The sequence below is a fragment of the Lissotriton helveticus genome, chromosome 12 (genome assembly GCF_964261635.1).
Source record: "Lissotriton helveticus chromosome 12, aLisHel1.1, whole genome shotgun sequence".
Lineage (NCBI taxonomy): Eukaryota > Metazoa > Chordata > Amphibia > Caudata > Salamandridae > Lissotriton > Lissotriton helveticus.
The window spans coordinates 599298133-599312363 of record NC_136073.1 but is presented as its reverse complement, the minus strand read 5'-3'; the positions used below and the strand labels follow the sequence as shown (position 1 = coordinate 599312363).

Here is a 14231-nt window from a genome sequence, read left to right as displayed (position 1 = left end):
GCAGGGAGCGTAGGTAGGGGGCCCTGGAAGAGGGGGTCCGGGCCGGTGGGGTCAGGGTGTTTGGAAGTGGAACAGAGCCCGAGGCCACCAAATCCCTGCCAGGGGCCGCCACTCAAATATGTATCCATCCTCAGAGGATTATTTTATTAAGGATATATATTGGCGTGGTGGCCTGGGGTTTGGCGGCCCTGTGCAGGTGCACAGCTTGCACATGCCTAAGGCCGTCCCTGAAGGCATGTTATCTCTGAGGCTATAAAGAGGAAAGAACCCCTTACTCACCTATTGCGCATTTGCCTGAAACTTCTGCCCCTATGGAGTGCACCATTTTGAAGGGCACTAGTATAGGATTAATTTCTGAAGCGGTTAAATACTGTTTTAATTTTAATAATATCGGTTGCATTATTATATCAACAACATTTTTTAATTTAATTTATAAAATGTTAAGTAATTATATTTAAGTATGTTTTACAAATACAGTTTCTTAAAATCTCGCTTTAAAAGCTCACTTTGACAAGTGTGGGACAACCACTTACTATTTAGTGTAATCATTGTGATAAATGCAATAACATTTTGTACTACTACTACTCAGTGCATTAGTGAGCGGTGGACTGGCTTCTTGAAGCTGCGGGTGTGCCTTCCACTGATTTTCACGGAGATCCCCCTGCGGGCGGGTGCAGTGAGTGACTACATCTGCATGCAGGAAGATCCCTGTTGGCACCCTGGTAGCCCATTTGCCACTTTGCAACAGGTGTCCTGGTGGGGGCGCTGACTATATGACACCTCTATGCTGTGCACAGTCAGTGTCTCATTTTCTATGTGCCTGTAATATGGCGCAGTCGCGGAGGCAACATAGTCTCTCTTCTTATGGAGCCACGCCCTTAGGCAAATGAGGGCATTACCGTTAGGATCTCATTGGTGCAGTCTGTATGACAGAAGGGGCTGCAGGAGCGACTGTGGTTCCTTCTGTAATGCCGCATTGCATGGGGGAGAGGGAGTGGGTGCACATGGCCCGTTGCACGCTGGGGCACTTACTTTAATCACTGAGCTGACCCTGTGATACAACCTTAACTGTGACAAAGCGTCACTCATCAATAAGACAACCTAAACAGCGACTAGAAAATTCAAAATGAATGTGGAGTAATGAGGCTACTGCCTCGGTATCCAAAAACTCACCACTGTCAGAAAGAATCTGACAGACGAAAACAAGACAGTAGACTGCACTTACTTTATTATAGCCCATAATGTTCATTCCAAAGCATGGAGTTCAGATACCTCCTTTGCTAGCCCCAAGCCCTAGTAGGAAGCTTCCTGATAGTGGCAAGTAAATGTACTTGTAATGCCACTGATAACAGCAGTGCTTTTATCATGATAAATTGTAACCAACACTCTGAGCCAGAACTAAACATTCATGATTTAGCTGTAATAAGTCTAGAACTGCTTTCTGAGGCAGCACTTCCAATTTATGTAACAATGTTATTGTAAATAATCTACAATTGAAAGGCATTAGAAATAAAATGTTCCACACAGATTAAAACTGTGAGATATGTTCAGGCCATGAAAAGGTGAAGATGTCAGATTGTGGGTGAGGAACACGGTAGACATGGCACACCCAGAGCACACAAGGACTGAGCATTTGGAATGTATGTCAAGTGGGAAGAATAAAGGGGCACTTCAGCGCCATTGTTAGACCGAGGCACAGAGTTGCTATTCACAGCGCGTTGGGCGAGTCATATTTTGACACAGGTCCAAGTCATGCGGGTGCTTGAAGCGAGTCGTGGCTGGAATCACTTCATAAGAGCCTCCTACGGACGGGTCTCGGACACTTGCAGTGGGGGCCGAGGAAAGCACATTCGGGCTTTACCGAGGACCCATACAGACTGGCCACTGTTGCCTCTTCGTGGTAGGACAATGTATGCATGTTTGAGTGTCAAGAACCAAACCAAAGCCTTTTAAAGGTTCCCAGGTCATCATTCAACATGGTAGTAAGAGGTGACTTAATTATAACTAACACTAGAAATCCGTGAAGGTGCAGATACACAAAGGATGTTGGGGCATATTATCAAGCAGGGCGATAGGCAATTATCGCCGCTTTAATGCTATAATAGCTTAGTGCGAATATTTCCATCGCTATGCCTGCCTTGCTAATAGGCGATAGCGACGTTAGCGACTGCTTTCAGTCGCTAACTGGTTGGGTACGTCCACTTTGCATGTCATTAGCGATAAACATTGCTGACATGCAAAGCGGGCCCCAAAAACGCTCGCTATCGCCTAAAAGCTGTCGCTAACATCAATTAGCGACAGCTTGCTAATAGGGCGATAGCATTAACGAAGGGAGTATAGCGATGACAAGGAGGCCGTTCAAATGGCTTAATTCAGGGGTTTCTGTAATTATGGTACACTTTCATGTATCGAGGAGCACGTTCAGTAATGATGCGTCAAATATCGAATAGCTCCAGCCGGAGCTCCGATTCGTCAGGTCAAAGATAGGATAGCACGATGGATGCCTTAATATATCGCGATCTTGTGTGTGCTAATGGGAACTCAATATGCACCCATAGAGACTCAGAAAACTCCAGCCGGAGGTCCTGTAGGGTCAGGGCAAAATATATTCACTCAGTGGGGGCCTTTAGCTGGATTTGCAGAAACGGCAAACAAGATTTCTCAAGAGTCGGGTAGATTATCGTTGATGACAGTAAAGGATAGCATCCATCGTGCATCTTTGACCTGACGAATCGGAGCTCCGGCTGGAGCTATTCGATATTTGACGCATCATTACTGAACGTGCTCCTCGATACATGAAAGAGTACCATAATTACAGAAACCCCTGAATTAAGCCATTTGAACGGCCTCCTTGTCATCGCTATACTCCCTTCGTTAATTTATTCTTGTTTGTGAGTCCCTAACCCCATGGTACATCTTCGCCCTGAAGAAGGTGTGGCCTGAATAGGCCCTACACCGAAACACGCGTTGGCGTGGTGGCTGTGGATGGAAGAAGCGTAGCCTTTGTTAGCCATCTCCTCCTAAGCATCTTGCCTCCACAGTCTCATTTGTGCTTATGCAGCTAAATTTCACCTTTACTGCAGGCTTGGCTGTAGCAGTATGAGTGTAATGTATAAATGTTTGTGGATGTGATTGGTTTTATCAGTGTGAAAGTGAGTGTGACTCTAGTATGGTTGCCTGGTAGTGTATGGGACATGTATATACATTGTAAATTTATCTTATGAGAGGTTGTTTTTTCCTCCTTTTATTTAATACAGCATAGGGATCAGATCGTGACCCAGGCTACTTGAAAATATCTAAACAGATTAACAAATAAACAAGAAATAACAAAATGAAAATGGTGTGATGTGTACCTGGCTCTGATGTTTATTTTTGTCACCTTTATTTAAAACAAAGGATCCCTTGTGGGGCTGCAATATACACTCTGGCAGGGTTGCTGTTTATTCTATTTTGCAGGTATGCCTGCAAAAACCTGTGCATGTGCACAGAGGCGGAAATGTTGCAGAAACCTAGAAGGTACTTATGCCTGCAGAAACCTGTGCATGTGCACAGAGGCGGAAATGTTGCAGAAACCTAGAAGGTACTTATGCCTGCAGAAACCTGTGCATGTACACAGAGGCGGAAATGTTGCAGAAACCTAGAAGGTACTTATGCCTGCAGAAACCTGTGCATGTGCACAGAGGCGGAAATGTTGCAGAAACCTAGAAGGTACTTATGCCTGCAGAAACCTGTGCATGTACACAGAGGCGGAAATGTTGCAGAAACCTAGAAGGCACTTATGCCTGCAGAAACCTGTGCATGTTCACAGAGGCGGAAATGTTGCAGAAACGTAGAAGGCACTTATGCCTGCAGAAACCTGTGCATGTTCACAGAGGCGGAAATGTTGCAGAAACGTAGAAGGCACGTATGCCTGCAGAAACCTGTGCATGTGCACAGAGGCGGAAATGTTGCAGAAACCTAGAAGGTACTTATGCCTGCAGAAACCTGTGCATGTACACAGAGGCGGAAATGTTGCAGAAACCTAAAAGGCACTTATGCCTGCAGAAACTTGTGCATGTTCACAGAGGCGGAAATGTTGCAGAAACCTAGAAGGCACTTATGCCTGCAGAAACCTGTGCATGTTCACAGAGACGGAAATGTTGCAGAAACCTAGAAGGCACTTATGCATGCAGAAACCTGTGCATGTTCACAGAGGCAGAAATGTTGCAGAAACCTAGAAGGCACTTATGCCTGCAGAAACCTGTGCATGTAAACAGAGGCAGAAATGTTGCAGAAACCTAGAAGGCACTTATGCCTGCAGAAACCTGTGCATGTAAACAGAGGCAGAATTGTTGCAGAAACCTAGAAGGCACTTATGCCTGCAGAAACCTGTGCATGTAAACAGAGGCGGAAATGTTGCAGAAACCTAGAAGGCACTTATGCCTGCAGAAACCTGTGCATGTGCACAGAGGCGGAAATGTTGCAGAAACCTACAAGGCACTTATGCCTGCAGAAACCTGTGCATGTGCAGAGAGGTGGAAATGTTGCAGAAACCTAGAAGGCAGTTATGCCTGCAGAAACCTGTGCATGTGCACAGAGGCGGAAATGTTGCAGAAACCTAGAAGGCACTTATGCCTGCAGAAACCTGTGCATGTGCACAGAGGCGGACATGTTTCAGAAACCTAGAAGGCAGTTATGCCTGCAGAAACCTGTGCATGTGCACAGAGGGGGAAATGTTGCAGAAACCTAGAAGGCACTTATGCCTGCGGAAACCTGTGCATGTGCACAGAGGCGGAAATGTTGCAGAAACCTAGAAGGCACTTATGCCTGCAGAAACATGTGCACGTGCACAGAGGCGGAAATGTTGCAGAAACCTAGAAGGCACTTATGCCTGTAGAAATCTGTGCATGTGCACAGAGGCGGAAATGTTGCAGAAACCTAGAAGGTACTTATGCCTGCAGAAACCTGTGCATGTGCACAGAGGCGGAAATGTTGCAGAAACCTAGAAGGCACTTATGCCTGCAGAAACCTGTGCATGTGCACAGAGGCGGACATGTTGCAGAAACCTAGAAGGCAGTTATGCCTGCAGAAACCTGTGCATGTGCACAGAGGGGGAAATGTTGCAGAAACCTAGAAGGCACTTATGCCTGCGGAAACCTGTGCATGTGCACAGAGGCGGAAATGTTGCAGAAACCTAGAAGGCACTTATGCCTGCAGAAACATGTGCACGTGCACAGAGGCGGAAATGTTGCAGAAACCTAGAAGGCACTTATGCCTGTAGAAACCTGTGCATGTGCACAGAGGCGGAAATGTTGCAGAAACCTAGAAGGCACTTATGCCTGCAGAAACCTGTGCATATACACAGAGGCTGAAGTGTCGGCAGCAGAAACCTGGTATAGGAAGTGATGTCACCAGATATATACAGTTTAAATAAACTGCAAAAATGGACTTAGAATATTATGTCAAGAGGCACACTATTCAATTTCATCTTTATTTTGGCACCGTTTGGGCCATAAAAGATACATGAATCATCAATACATAATAAAATCATTTTCACATTTGCTTGCTATAAAATCTATACACGATATAAAATGCACAGCGGAGGAGAGATAGGAGTCATATAATATGATGAACTATAAATTACATAGTTTAGAACATATTCATAAGGGATATTGAGGTCAAGATATCATGAATACTACAACAGTTTTACAGTTTACAACCATTCCTTTCGCGAATAAATTTTATGGAAAGTAGAAATCTACTAATACAAAAAACAATCGTTCTCCTAGTGTCAGATTTGACGATTCTAAGAGCCTCCCTGCAAGTTCTTACACCATGAAGATTACATAGAGGCTTGATCCATTTTCTCATTGCTGACACATAGGCCGAACAAAAAAATAGAATATGTTGATCGTCTTCCTTAGAGTTGTCCGAGCACATAGTGCAAACATCGCTTGGTATTATAGCATTTTGCTCAGCATTATGCTCAGCATTACCTTCCCCGGCCCATCTGGTCAAAGTTGAGTTATGCATAAGATTGCCATACCTGAATTTCATAAATAAACTTTTGGCTATGGGTGGTTCGATTTCATCAAGAAAACTCTCAAAACAAGGACTATCCTTGAAAGTCAAGAATTTGTTAGTTAATGTTCCACCCTTATGCTCGTTAGCCAGATTATGTGCAATATAACCCCCAAAAACAGTTTTTAGTACTTTTTTAGCATTTTGGGGTAAATTTTCCGGTGCGTCCCAATATTCAGGCAAACCAGTTTTCTTAAACCAGAAACTAACATGCTTGAGCCAGGCACAGTAAGAAATGCACTGTTCCGTGGAGTAGAAAGTGATGTAACTGGACATATACAGTTTACATAAGCCCAAATTATGGATGTAGGAAAATATGCACACTGCTTGCCGTTACAGTCACTGAGTGCAGAGAACTTAGCACGCTCTTTATCTCGAGAAGATTGAGAAAGAGTACAAATCCGAGAATGTTGTCAATAGAAGTACATGCAGGGGTTCAAACTGAGAGGTTTGGACACAAGGAAGTCATGCAGGCTGACAAGTCATGTACCCAGAAAGATGTACGTGGACACATAGGAGGAGAGTCATGTCAGGAGAACCGTTCAAGCAAGCATAGAAAGGAAGGAGTGGTTCTAGCAACAACCCCAGTGATGCAGAAGAGGAATTCACTTTACTTTCTGACATTTTACATTGTAGGGTGTGTGATAGATTGTTGTTCATGTTTAAAGCCGCCACCTGCCAGCTCTCAAGCATTCTCTTGGAAGCATATATATACAGGTTTGTTTTTAAAACTTCTTCAGGTAACCTTGAGTTGTAAGTAACATTTCTCCTTTGTTTTTCATGAAGGTCTCCTCACAAATCTGGTGCCCTATATGGCGAGAGCTCCTGGCGTTCATGTCTGTGCTATTGTCTTTAGTGGGGAATGATTGAGAACGATGACAGGATCTATTATTTTTGTTTTCTTCTGCAGCACCTTTTCCTACCTTGGGAATCGACGTATACACTGCTCGTGAGGTCCATGGAACGGTGGGATCAAAGGTCACCCTCTCCTGCACATTCTGGTCAAGCGAGTGGATTTCAGATGACATCTCTGTGACCTGGCACTTCAAGCCCGATGGCAGCAGGTCCAGTCAATCCGTAAGGCTGCTACTCACAGTGTTTTCTTGTACAGATTTTATTCGTGTGAATATTAAACTATAGTTGGACCGCTATGCTTGTAATACTTAAATGTTGGTGAAGTTTGACCTTCAATTTTCCAAGAACCCTGTGACTTAGTTTATTCTTCAACAGATGTTCTGTCAGCCATAGCCAATGTTAATATTACTGATATGAAGGACCCACAAAATCTATGTACCTCCAAGATCCAATTTAGAACATGTTTATTTAAAATATTTGAATTGTGACTATTGAAACCACAGAGACCTTAGGCAAGACTGGTACAGCGTCAGCTGGTCGAACTAGCATTATGTCTTCGGGTAGAAAGAAGCATAGTGTCTGTGGGGGGCACTAGCAACATGTCTGCAGGCATAACTAGCACATTATCTGTAGGAAGGACTAAGGCAATGCATATTCAAGAGGTCATTAGAGTGTCTGCTGGTTGGGATATCACAAAAGTAGGGATATAATTGTGTATGTAGTCAGTAAATATTGTCGAGAAGAGCGTAGTGACTGTAGGTAGGTGACTCATAGTGTCTGTAGGAAGGACTAGTGAATTCATAAGTTGTATCATATCTCTGTTAGCTAAGCACTATTATCACAGTATAATATATGCAAGTAGGATCATCACAGTGACTGTAGGAAGAACCAGCATGGTTTATTTAGGGTGGGTTAGTCAGTGGCGTAGGGGGGGGGGGGCAGCATTGGTGAGTAAGTCGTGCATGTCAACTACCTCAACCCCCCCCCCCCCCAGGCAAACTTAGGGGCCGCCCCTGATGCATTTAGTCTAGCTAAGCCAATGGGGTTAGTAAACTCTCTGAGGGAAGGAATAGCCAGATATCTTTATGAAAGGATAACACAGTGTCTGTAGGTAAAACAAGCATGGTATCTATAGTGTTTGCATACAGAGTAAGTACATCATAGCTGTAGGAATATTAAGGACTAGGATGCAAGCATTGTTAGAAAACAATAGTATATGTCATGTTGCATCTAAGCATGACTACAATTGTATCCATAGGATGCAACCACATAGGCTCCATTTCATAAAGGTTAATTCTGTCATAAATGTAAGTTTATGACCAATTTACTTGTTTAAATACCTACCAAAAATCCACAGAAGGATTCAGGTGGGAGTAAAAATGCATTTAGGATGACGGATTTCTGTGCCACGAGAATAGATAAATCAGGACTCGTAAATCTATACAAGGGCTATGATGTGGGCATTCAAGGAGTGATTTACCTTGAAAGTTTGGAAACACCCACAAAAATGTACATATGCAAGCACTGCCAATCTGCAATCCGACCCTAACCAAATTGGCATTTCCAGACTCCACTTCAACCCCTTTTTAACCTGGAATTGATAAACGATTTACTGTAGCAAAAGGCTGGGATAAGTCTTCGGCCAGGGTGGGAAGGGGAACAACCTCCATATTTGGTTGACTCTATGGGAAGGATTTTCTTCAACATGAAATCCATGTTTTTTATAGAGGAAAAAATAAAAAAAACAAGTGTCATGATTTACATTCTGTTAAGTACAGGAAACCAGTGCCTGACCAGCTTCCAATGCGTATGTCTAGGAATTTTTATAACTTCCATAAAATTTGCAAACACACGTACACATAAATGTATGCATGTCGATGTACTACTTTGTTTGTGAATCAGGGTAAAAATGTCTGCAGGTGTTTACAGATCAGTCAATATTTGTAAGTTTGACTAACGCCGTGTATACAGTTACGTAGCATAGCACAGTTCCTAAAAATAATACTTTAGGATCAAAATAATGGGAGCGAATAAGCAACCCACAGGGCTTTTTAGACTAATTCACCGGACCAATTACCTCTACTACCTACAGATGTAAACACCCAACAGTTTTGAGACTACCGCTCAAGTTTCTTTATCAATTAAAGAGTAAACAGGTTCACATCAATATTGTCCACCACGTAATCTGGGCACATCCACCCAAACCCTCCACTTCCAACAGCATCCAAAATTAGCATTTTGCCAGGTAAGCTCAAAATGTATTTCAATTGAATTTTTGAAATCCATCGAGCTTCCACAACACTGCTGATAATCCAGATATTTCCAAACAAACTCCTGAGGAACATCACACACTTCTTACTTCATTAACATGTCTTTCTCATAAGGAATAGTTTTAGATCCTGTAGGAGAGGCAAACATTGTCACCTGAAAAAAAATGAAAACAATGGATCACAGGATTCCTAATAATCGACCCCAAACTCACCTTTCCACAACATCTAAGACGGGGTCTCCAAACCCTTCTGTAATAAAGCCTGGATCCTAATCCACAAAAGCAACAAATTCAAACTGCTCACAAGCACATACAAAGAACTACACAGCACCGGCTCTGCATACCTCAACATCCGCATACACCTCTACAGACATCCCATGCACATCCGCTCAGCTGGACTCTCACTGGCACGCATATCCCGCATCCGTAACGCCACAGCCGGAGGCCACGCGTACTCATATCCATTCCCCAAAGAATGGAACAACCTGCCTCCCCACATTAGAGACTCCTCCTTGCTTCTTGAGTTCCACAAGAAGTTGAAGACCTGTCTCTTGCATTAACCAACCAGAAGACAGCTGGCTGCCCACCTGCAAAGCGCCTGGATACCCCCATGGGTGATTAGCATGCATTAAATACACATGACATATTAAGAGCTACTTATGGCCAATGAAAATCATCCTGAGCTACGAATATTATTAGAGGTGTATTAGTGGCCACCATATGCAAGTTTACCAGCAGCAGTCACCTCAGTGTATTAGGCACGTTTGCCAGCAGTAATGAAAAAATGCTTTGTCTACATGTTTTATACATAACAGCCATAGATGCAATGCCCCAGATTAAAGTTTTTTTTTTGTTTTTGTTTTTGAAGACCTTTATTGTTATTACAGAGGTAAACCACAGCTTTGTGCCTACAACCCATTCCGACAGGCCGGCAGCGACAGTGTACAGATCAATCACATACCCCGGCTCTGGGCTCGGTGCCAATTTCTTACACAGCATGTCGCCTACAACCCACTTGGGCCGGCCGCGTTAACTGTTATACAAAGCTGTAGAATGAAGCGTATTACCGCAAGCATACTATCCGTTAATTGCAGTTCGTATTTCCTTGAGGTCTAATTTTTACATTTTGTCGCACTGTAAACATTAACAACAACTCGGTACAGAACGAAGAGGGTCACTCCTATTCCTCTGTGATTTCCCCGGTGGGGGTGGTGGACGGTCAGGGTCTCCGGATTCCAAGTCCGGTGTGTTGTGACTCCGAGTGGTGGAATGTATGTATGTATGGTGCACATCTTAGTGTACAGTCAGGCATGCGCTTCCCACTAGGGGAGGGGGGGGGGGCTATGTGTATAGTCTATGCCAGTCTCCTGGCATGGGGGCATTGTTCTTCCCTGAAATGACGAATCATGTGCAATGCGCGAGGGTAGGGAGGAGGGGGGGGGTGGAGAGGAAGGAGGGCGAGGGGAGGGGGGGGGGTGGGAGGGAGGAGATTAGCTGGGCCAAGCAGCACAGGTAGTAGGCCACAACTTCGACTCTCGTGCGCACCGGGAGCGATCCAAGTGCCACCTCACACTTCCCCCTCGGCGGCTCTAGTAATCGCGCGTAGAGGAGCATTGCAGGCAATAAATCCCAGCCGGATGTGTCCCAGCAGGCGGGTGTCAGGCGCGCTCTATCACGTCCTCACTACTGGGAGTCATTACCAGCTTCAGCAGCTGATTGGGCGCGGAGCAGGTAGGCGGTGAGCGGGCCCCATAGATCCTTGGGACGCGATTTATGTGGAAGTAATTCAGCGTAACTGTGCAGCTGGTCTTGCCAGGTTGACATTGTCGCCAACCATATTTTGAATTTGGGGGCACGGCCCCGGCCCCATCTGCACGCCACTTGGCGTTTTGCAAGAAGGAAGCCCATTGCAGTGAACTTCCGGAATCTGTTATTCGATGCGGTGGGGAGCCCCAATAATGCAACCCTGGGACAGGCTTCTAATTCTATCCCTACCATTGTGGACATGGCCTCTGTCACCTGCGTCCAATACAGCGCGACTGCCGGGCATGACCACGCTAAGTGCATAAAGTCCGCTCCTGCCTGTCCGCATCTGGCGCAACGGTCATCTTCTCGAAGACCAAATCGGTACAGTTTGGCAGGAGTGTAATATAGGCGGTGGAGGAATTTATAGTGGATCAGTCTGAGGCGAGCATTTCCCGTCACCGAAACTGTATGGGAGCAGCTGTCCTCCCATTGTTCATCCGAAAGGGGAGGGTCTAAGTCCTCGTCCCAGTCTCGTCTTGCACGCAGTTCCGGGGGAGCGGAAGATGCATATGTGTGGTTGTAGAGCATGGAAACAACGTGTTTCGGGGTGTCCTGTTGTAGCAGTGCATGCAGGGGCGCAAAGGTCTCCGGCTCATCAGGGAACTGCGGTGTTACAGATTTGATATTCTGTCGGAGCCGCGTGTATAGGAATGTGTCCATAACAGAAGGAGTTTGCTCCCCGAAAAATTGAGCCTTCGTGCGAAACTTGCCATTCACGTATAAGTCTCCCCATTTGTAAAGGGCTAGTTTGGAGAGTAGTTTACGGCCTATTTCCTCTCGGGCAATACTCACTCTAGGGTCAAATGCCAGAATCATTGTTGGGGAATACATAAGGGTCACCCCCATACGCTCTGCGATTCTACGCCAGGCTCGTACTGTACAATCTACCGTGGATGGGTCCCGGTCCGTTACACTAACCTCCTTATAAAGGTACCCCGACGGTTTTTCTGGTCGCATATATCCGTCTTCCACAGCGAGGTGCGCCATGAACGGCGGGGGATGAAGCCAGTAGGAAGCAAAGTGGCCCTGTGCGCAGTCATAGTACAATCGGAAGTTCGGCACCTCAAATCCACCCAGATGGTAAGGTAACATGAGCGTCGTCAGTTTTAGCCGAGCCTGTTTCCCCCCCCATATAAGTCGGGAGAGTTGGGACTCCAACGCCTTAAAGAAATGCGGGCCTGGACTATAGGGAATATTAGTGAAGAGGTACAGCAGCTTAGGGAGTATGACCATTTTGATCATGGATACGCGCCCCGCCATGGATAGCGGAAGATGAATCCATTTCGTGATGCTGTCCGTTAATTTGTCAAGGACCGTACCATAGTTCGCTCTGAACAGAGCATCACGGTTTCTGGTCACGACGACTCCCAAGTACTTTATCTCGTCTTGTGCCCATACTAGCGGGTAGTCAAGGGGGAACTGGGGCGTGTTATCAGTGAGGGGGAACAGGGCTGACTTGGACCAGTTGATTTGTACCCCCGCTATCGCTCCAAATTTGGTAACCTCGCGCAGTAGGGGATTGAGATTATCTCGCGGTTTATGCACGTATAAAGTCATGTCGTCCGCGTATAAGGAGACGAGCAGTTGACGTTCTGGGTATATCAGGGACCTGTGGTTATGGTGCTGGCGGAGTTTGGCTGCCAGGGGTTCGATTGCTATCGCAAATAACACTGGAGATAATGGGCAACCCTGTCGGGTTCCTCTATGTATCTCGAAGGGTGCGGATCGGGACCCGTTTAAGAGTACCGAAGCCCGAGGTTTGGTGTACAAAAGTTTTATCCAATCCAAAAAGCTGAATGGAGTACCCATCCGTTCCAGTAACTCCAAGAGGTAGTCCCATTCCAGGGAGTCGAATGCTTTGGTAGCATCTAAGAATATTGCAGCTGCTTCACATTTGGGGTCTATATCTTGCATGATCGCCTGCAGGGTACGAAGATTGTGCGAAGTCGCACGATTCGGGACAAACCCCGCCTGGTCAGGGAGGACCAGCCTCTCCATAAGAAGATTCAGGCGCGTCGCGAGCACTTTAGCTAGTATTTTTACATCAGTATTTAAAAGTGACAGGGGACGGTAGGAATCGCAAAGCTCCGGAGGTTTACCTGGTTTAAGCAGTGACGCTATCAGAGCCTCTCTCATACTGTCGGGCAGTGTGCCTTCCTCAAGAGCCGAGTAATACACCTGCTTCAGATGGGGGCAAGTATGTGGATGTAGGTTTTATAGAAATCTATCGGTAGCCCATCCGAACCCGGGGATTTGCCAGATTTCATGGACATTATGGCGTCCTTTATTTCATCCAGCTCTAGTTCGAGGTGTAAGAATTTCTGTTGCGACGGGCCTAACCAGGCAATAGCCGTGTCGTCAAGGTATGTATGAAGCTCCAGCGGCACCCGCCTCTGTGAGGTGTACAGCGCCTTGTAGTGATTCGTGAGTACACGGAGCTGCCCCGGCAGGTCCCTCTGAGGCACCTGATGATCATCGCACAGAGAGGTAACGTAATTACAATGTCGAGGGGGTTTTACTGCTGTGGCAAGGGCCCTACCCGGCCTATCTCCCTCGCCATATATGCGCGCCATGTAGGGTTTACCTCGGAATTGACTCTCTTTATCCGCTGCTTCCGAATATTCATTGATCTTCTCCCTGAGCTGAGCTCGTTTCTCATTTCCCGTCGCGCCGCGAGTGACTTCCCTCTCAAGTGTGCGTAACTCGGACTCTAACTTGCGCAGCTCTCCCCGCAGGGATTTGAGTACTCCACCACCTTTGGAAATGCACCAACCCCTGACGGTGACTTTGAAAGCCTCCCAGACAGTAGTTAGGCTGCCAACTGAGTTAATATTACGGTCGAAGAAGTCCTGTATGTCCATTTCAAGTTCCGACTTAAAGGCGGAATCTGCAAGATGCGCGGGGTTGAGGCGCCAGCTTAAATAAGGGGAGACTTCATGGGGGACGCGCAGGGTAAGGAGGACCGGTGAGTGGTCCGAAAAGGTACGAGCCAGGTGAATGGTGCGAACTACCCAGGGTGTGAGGCCTGCCGCTAGGAAGATGTAATCTATGCGAGCCCAGGTAGAGTGAACTGCTGAATAGTGAGTACCCTGGCGCATGGTGGGCTGTGAGTGTCTCCAGGCATCTACTAAATGGTGATCCTCCAGAAGTCCCAGTAGGGAGCGTTGAGTGTTAGTGTAATGTGTCGATTGCGGGTGCGATCTGTCTAGAACAGGTTGGACGGCTGTATTGAAGTCCCCCC

At 46.1% G+C, this 14231-nt stretch overlaps 1 protein-coding gene across 1 annotated transcript in view; it reads left to right on the top strand.

The window, feature by feature from the left end:
- MPZ (myelin protein zero) overlaps window positions 1-14231 on the top strand; it is a 55526-nt gene that overhangs the window by 11414 nt on the left and 29881 nt on the right. The window contains exon 2 of the mRNA XM_078670039.1: window positions 6971-7137. Within this exon, the coding sequence (XP_078526165.1) occupies window positions 6971-7137 (167 nt within the window). The remainder of the gene's footprint in view (window positions 1-6970; window positions 7138-14231) is intronic.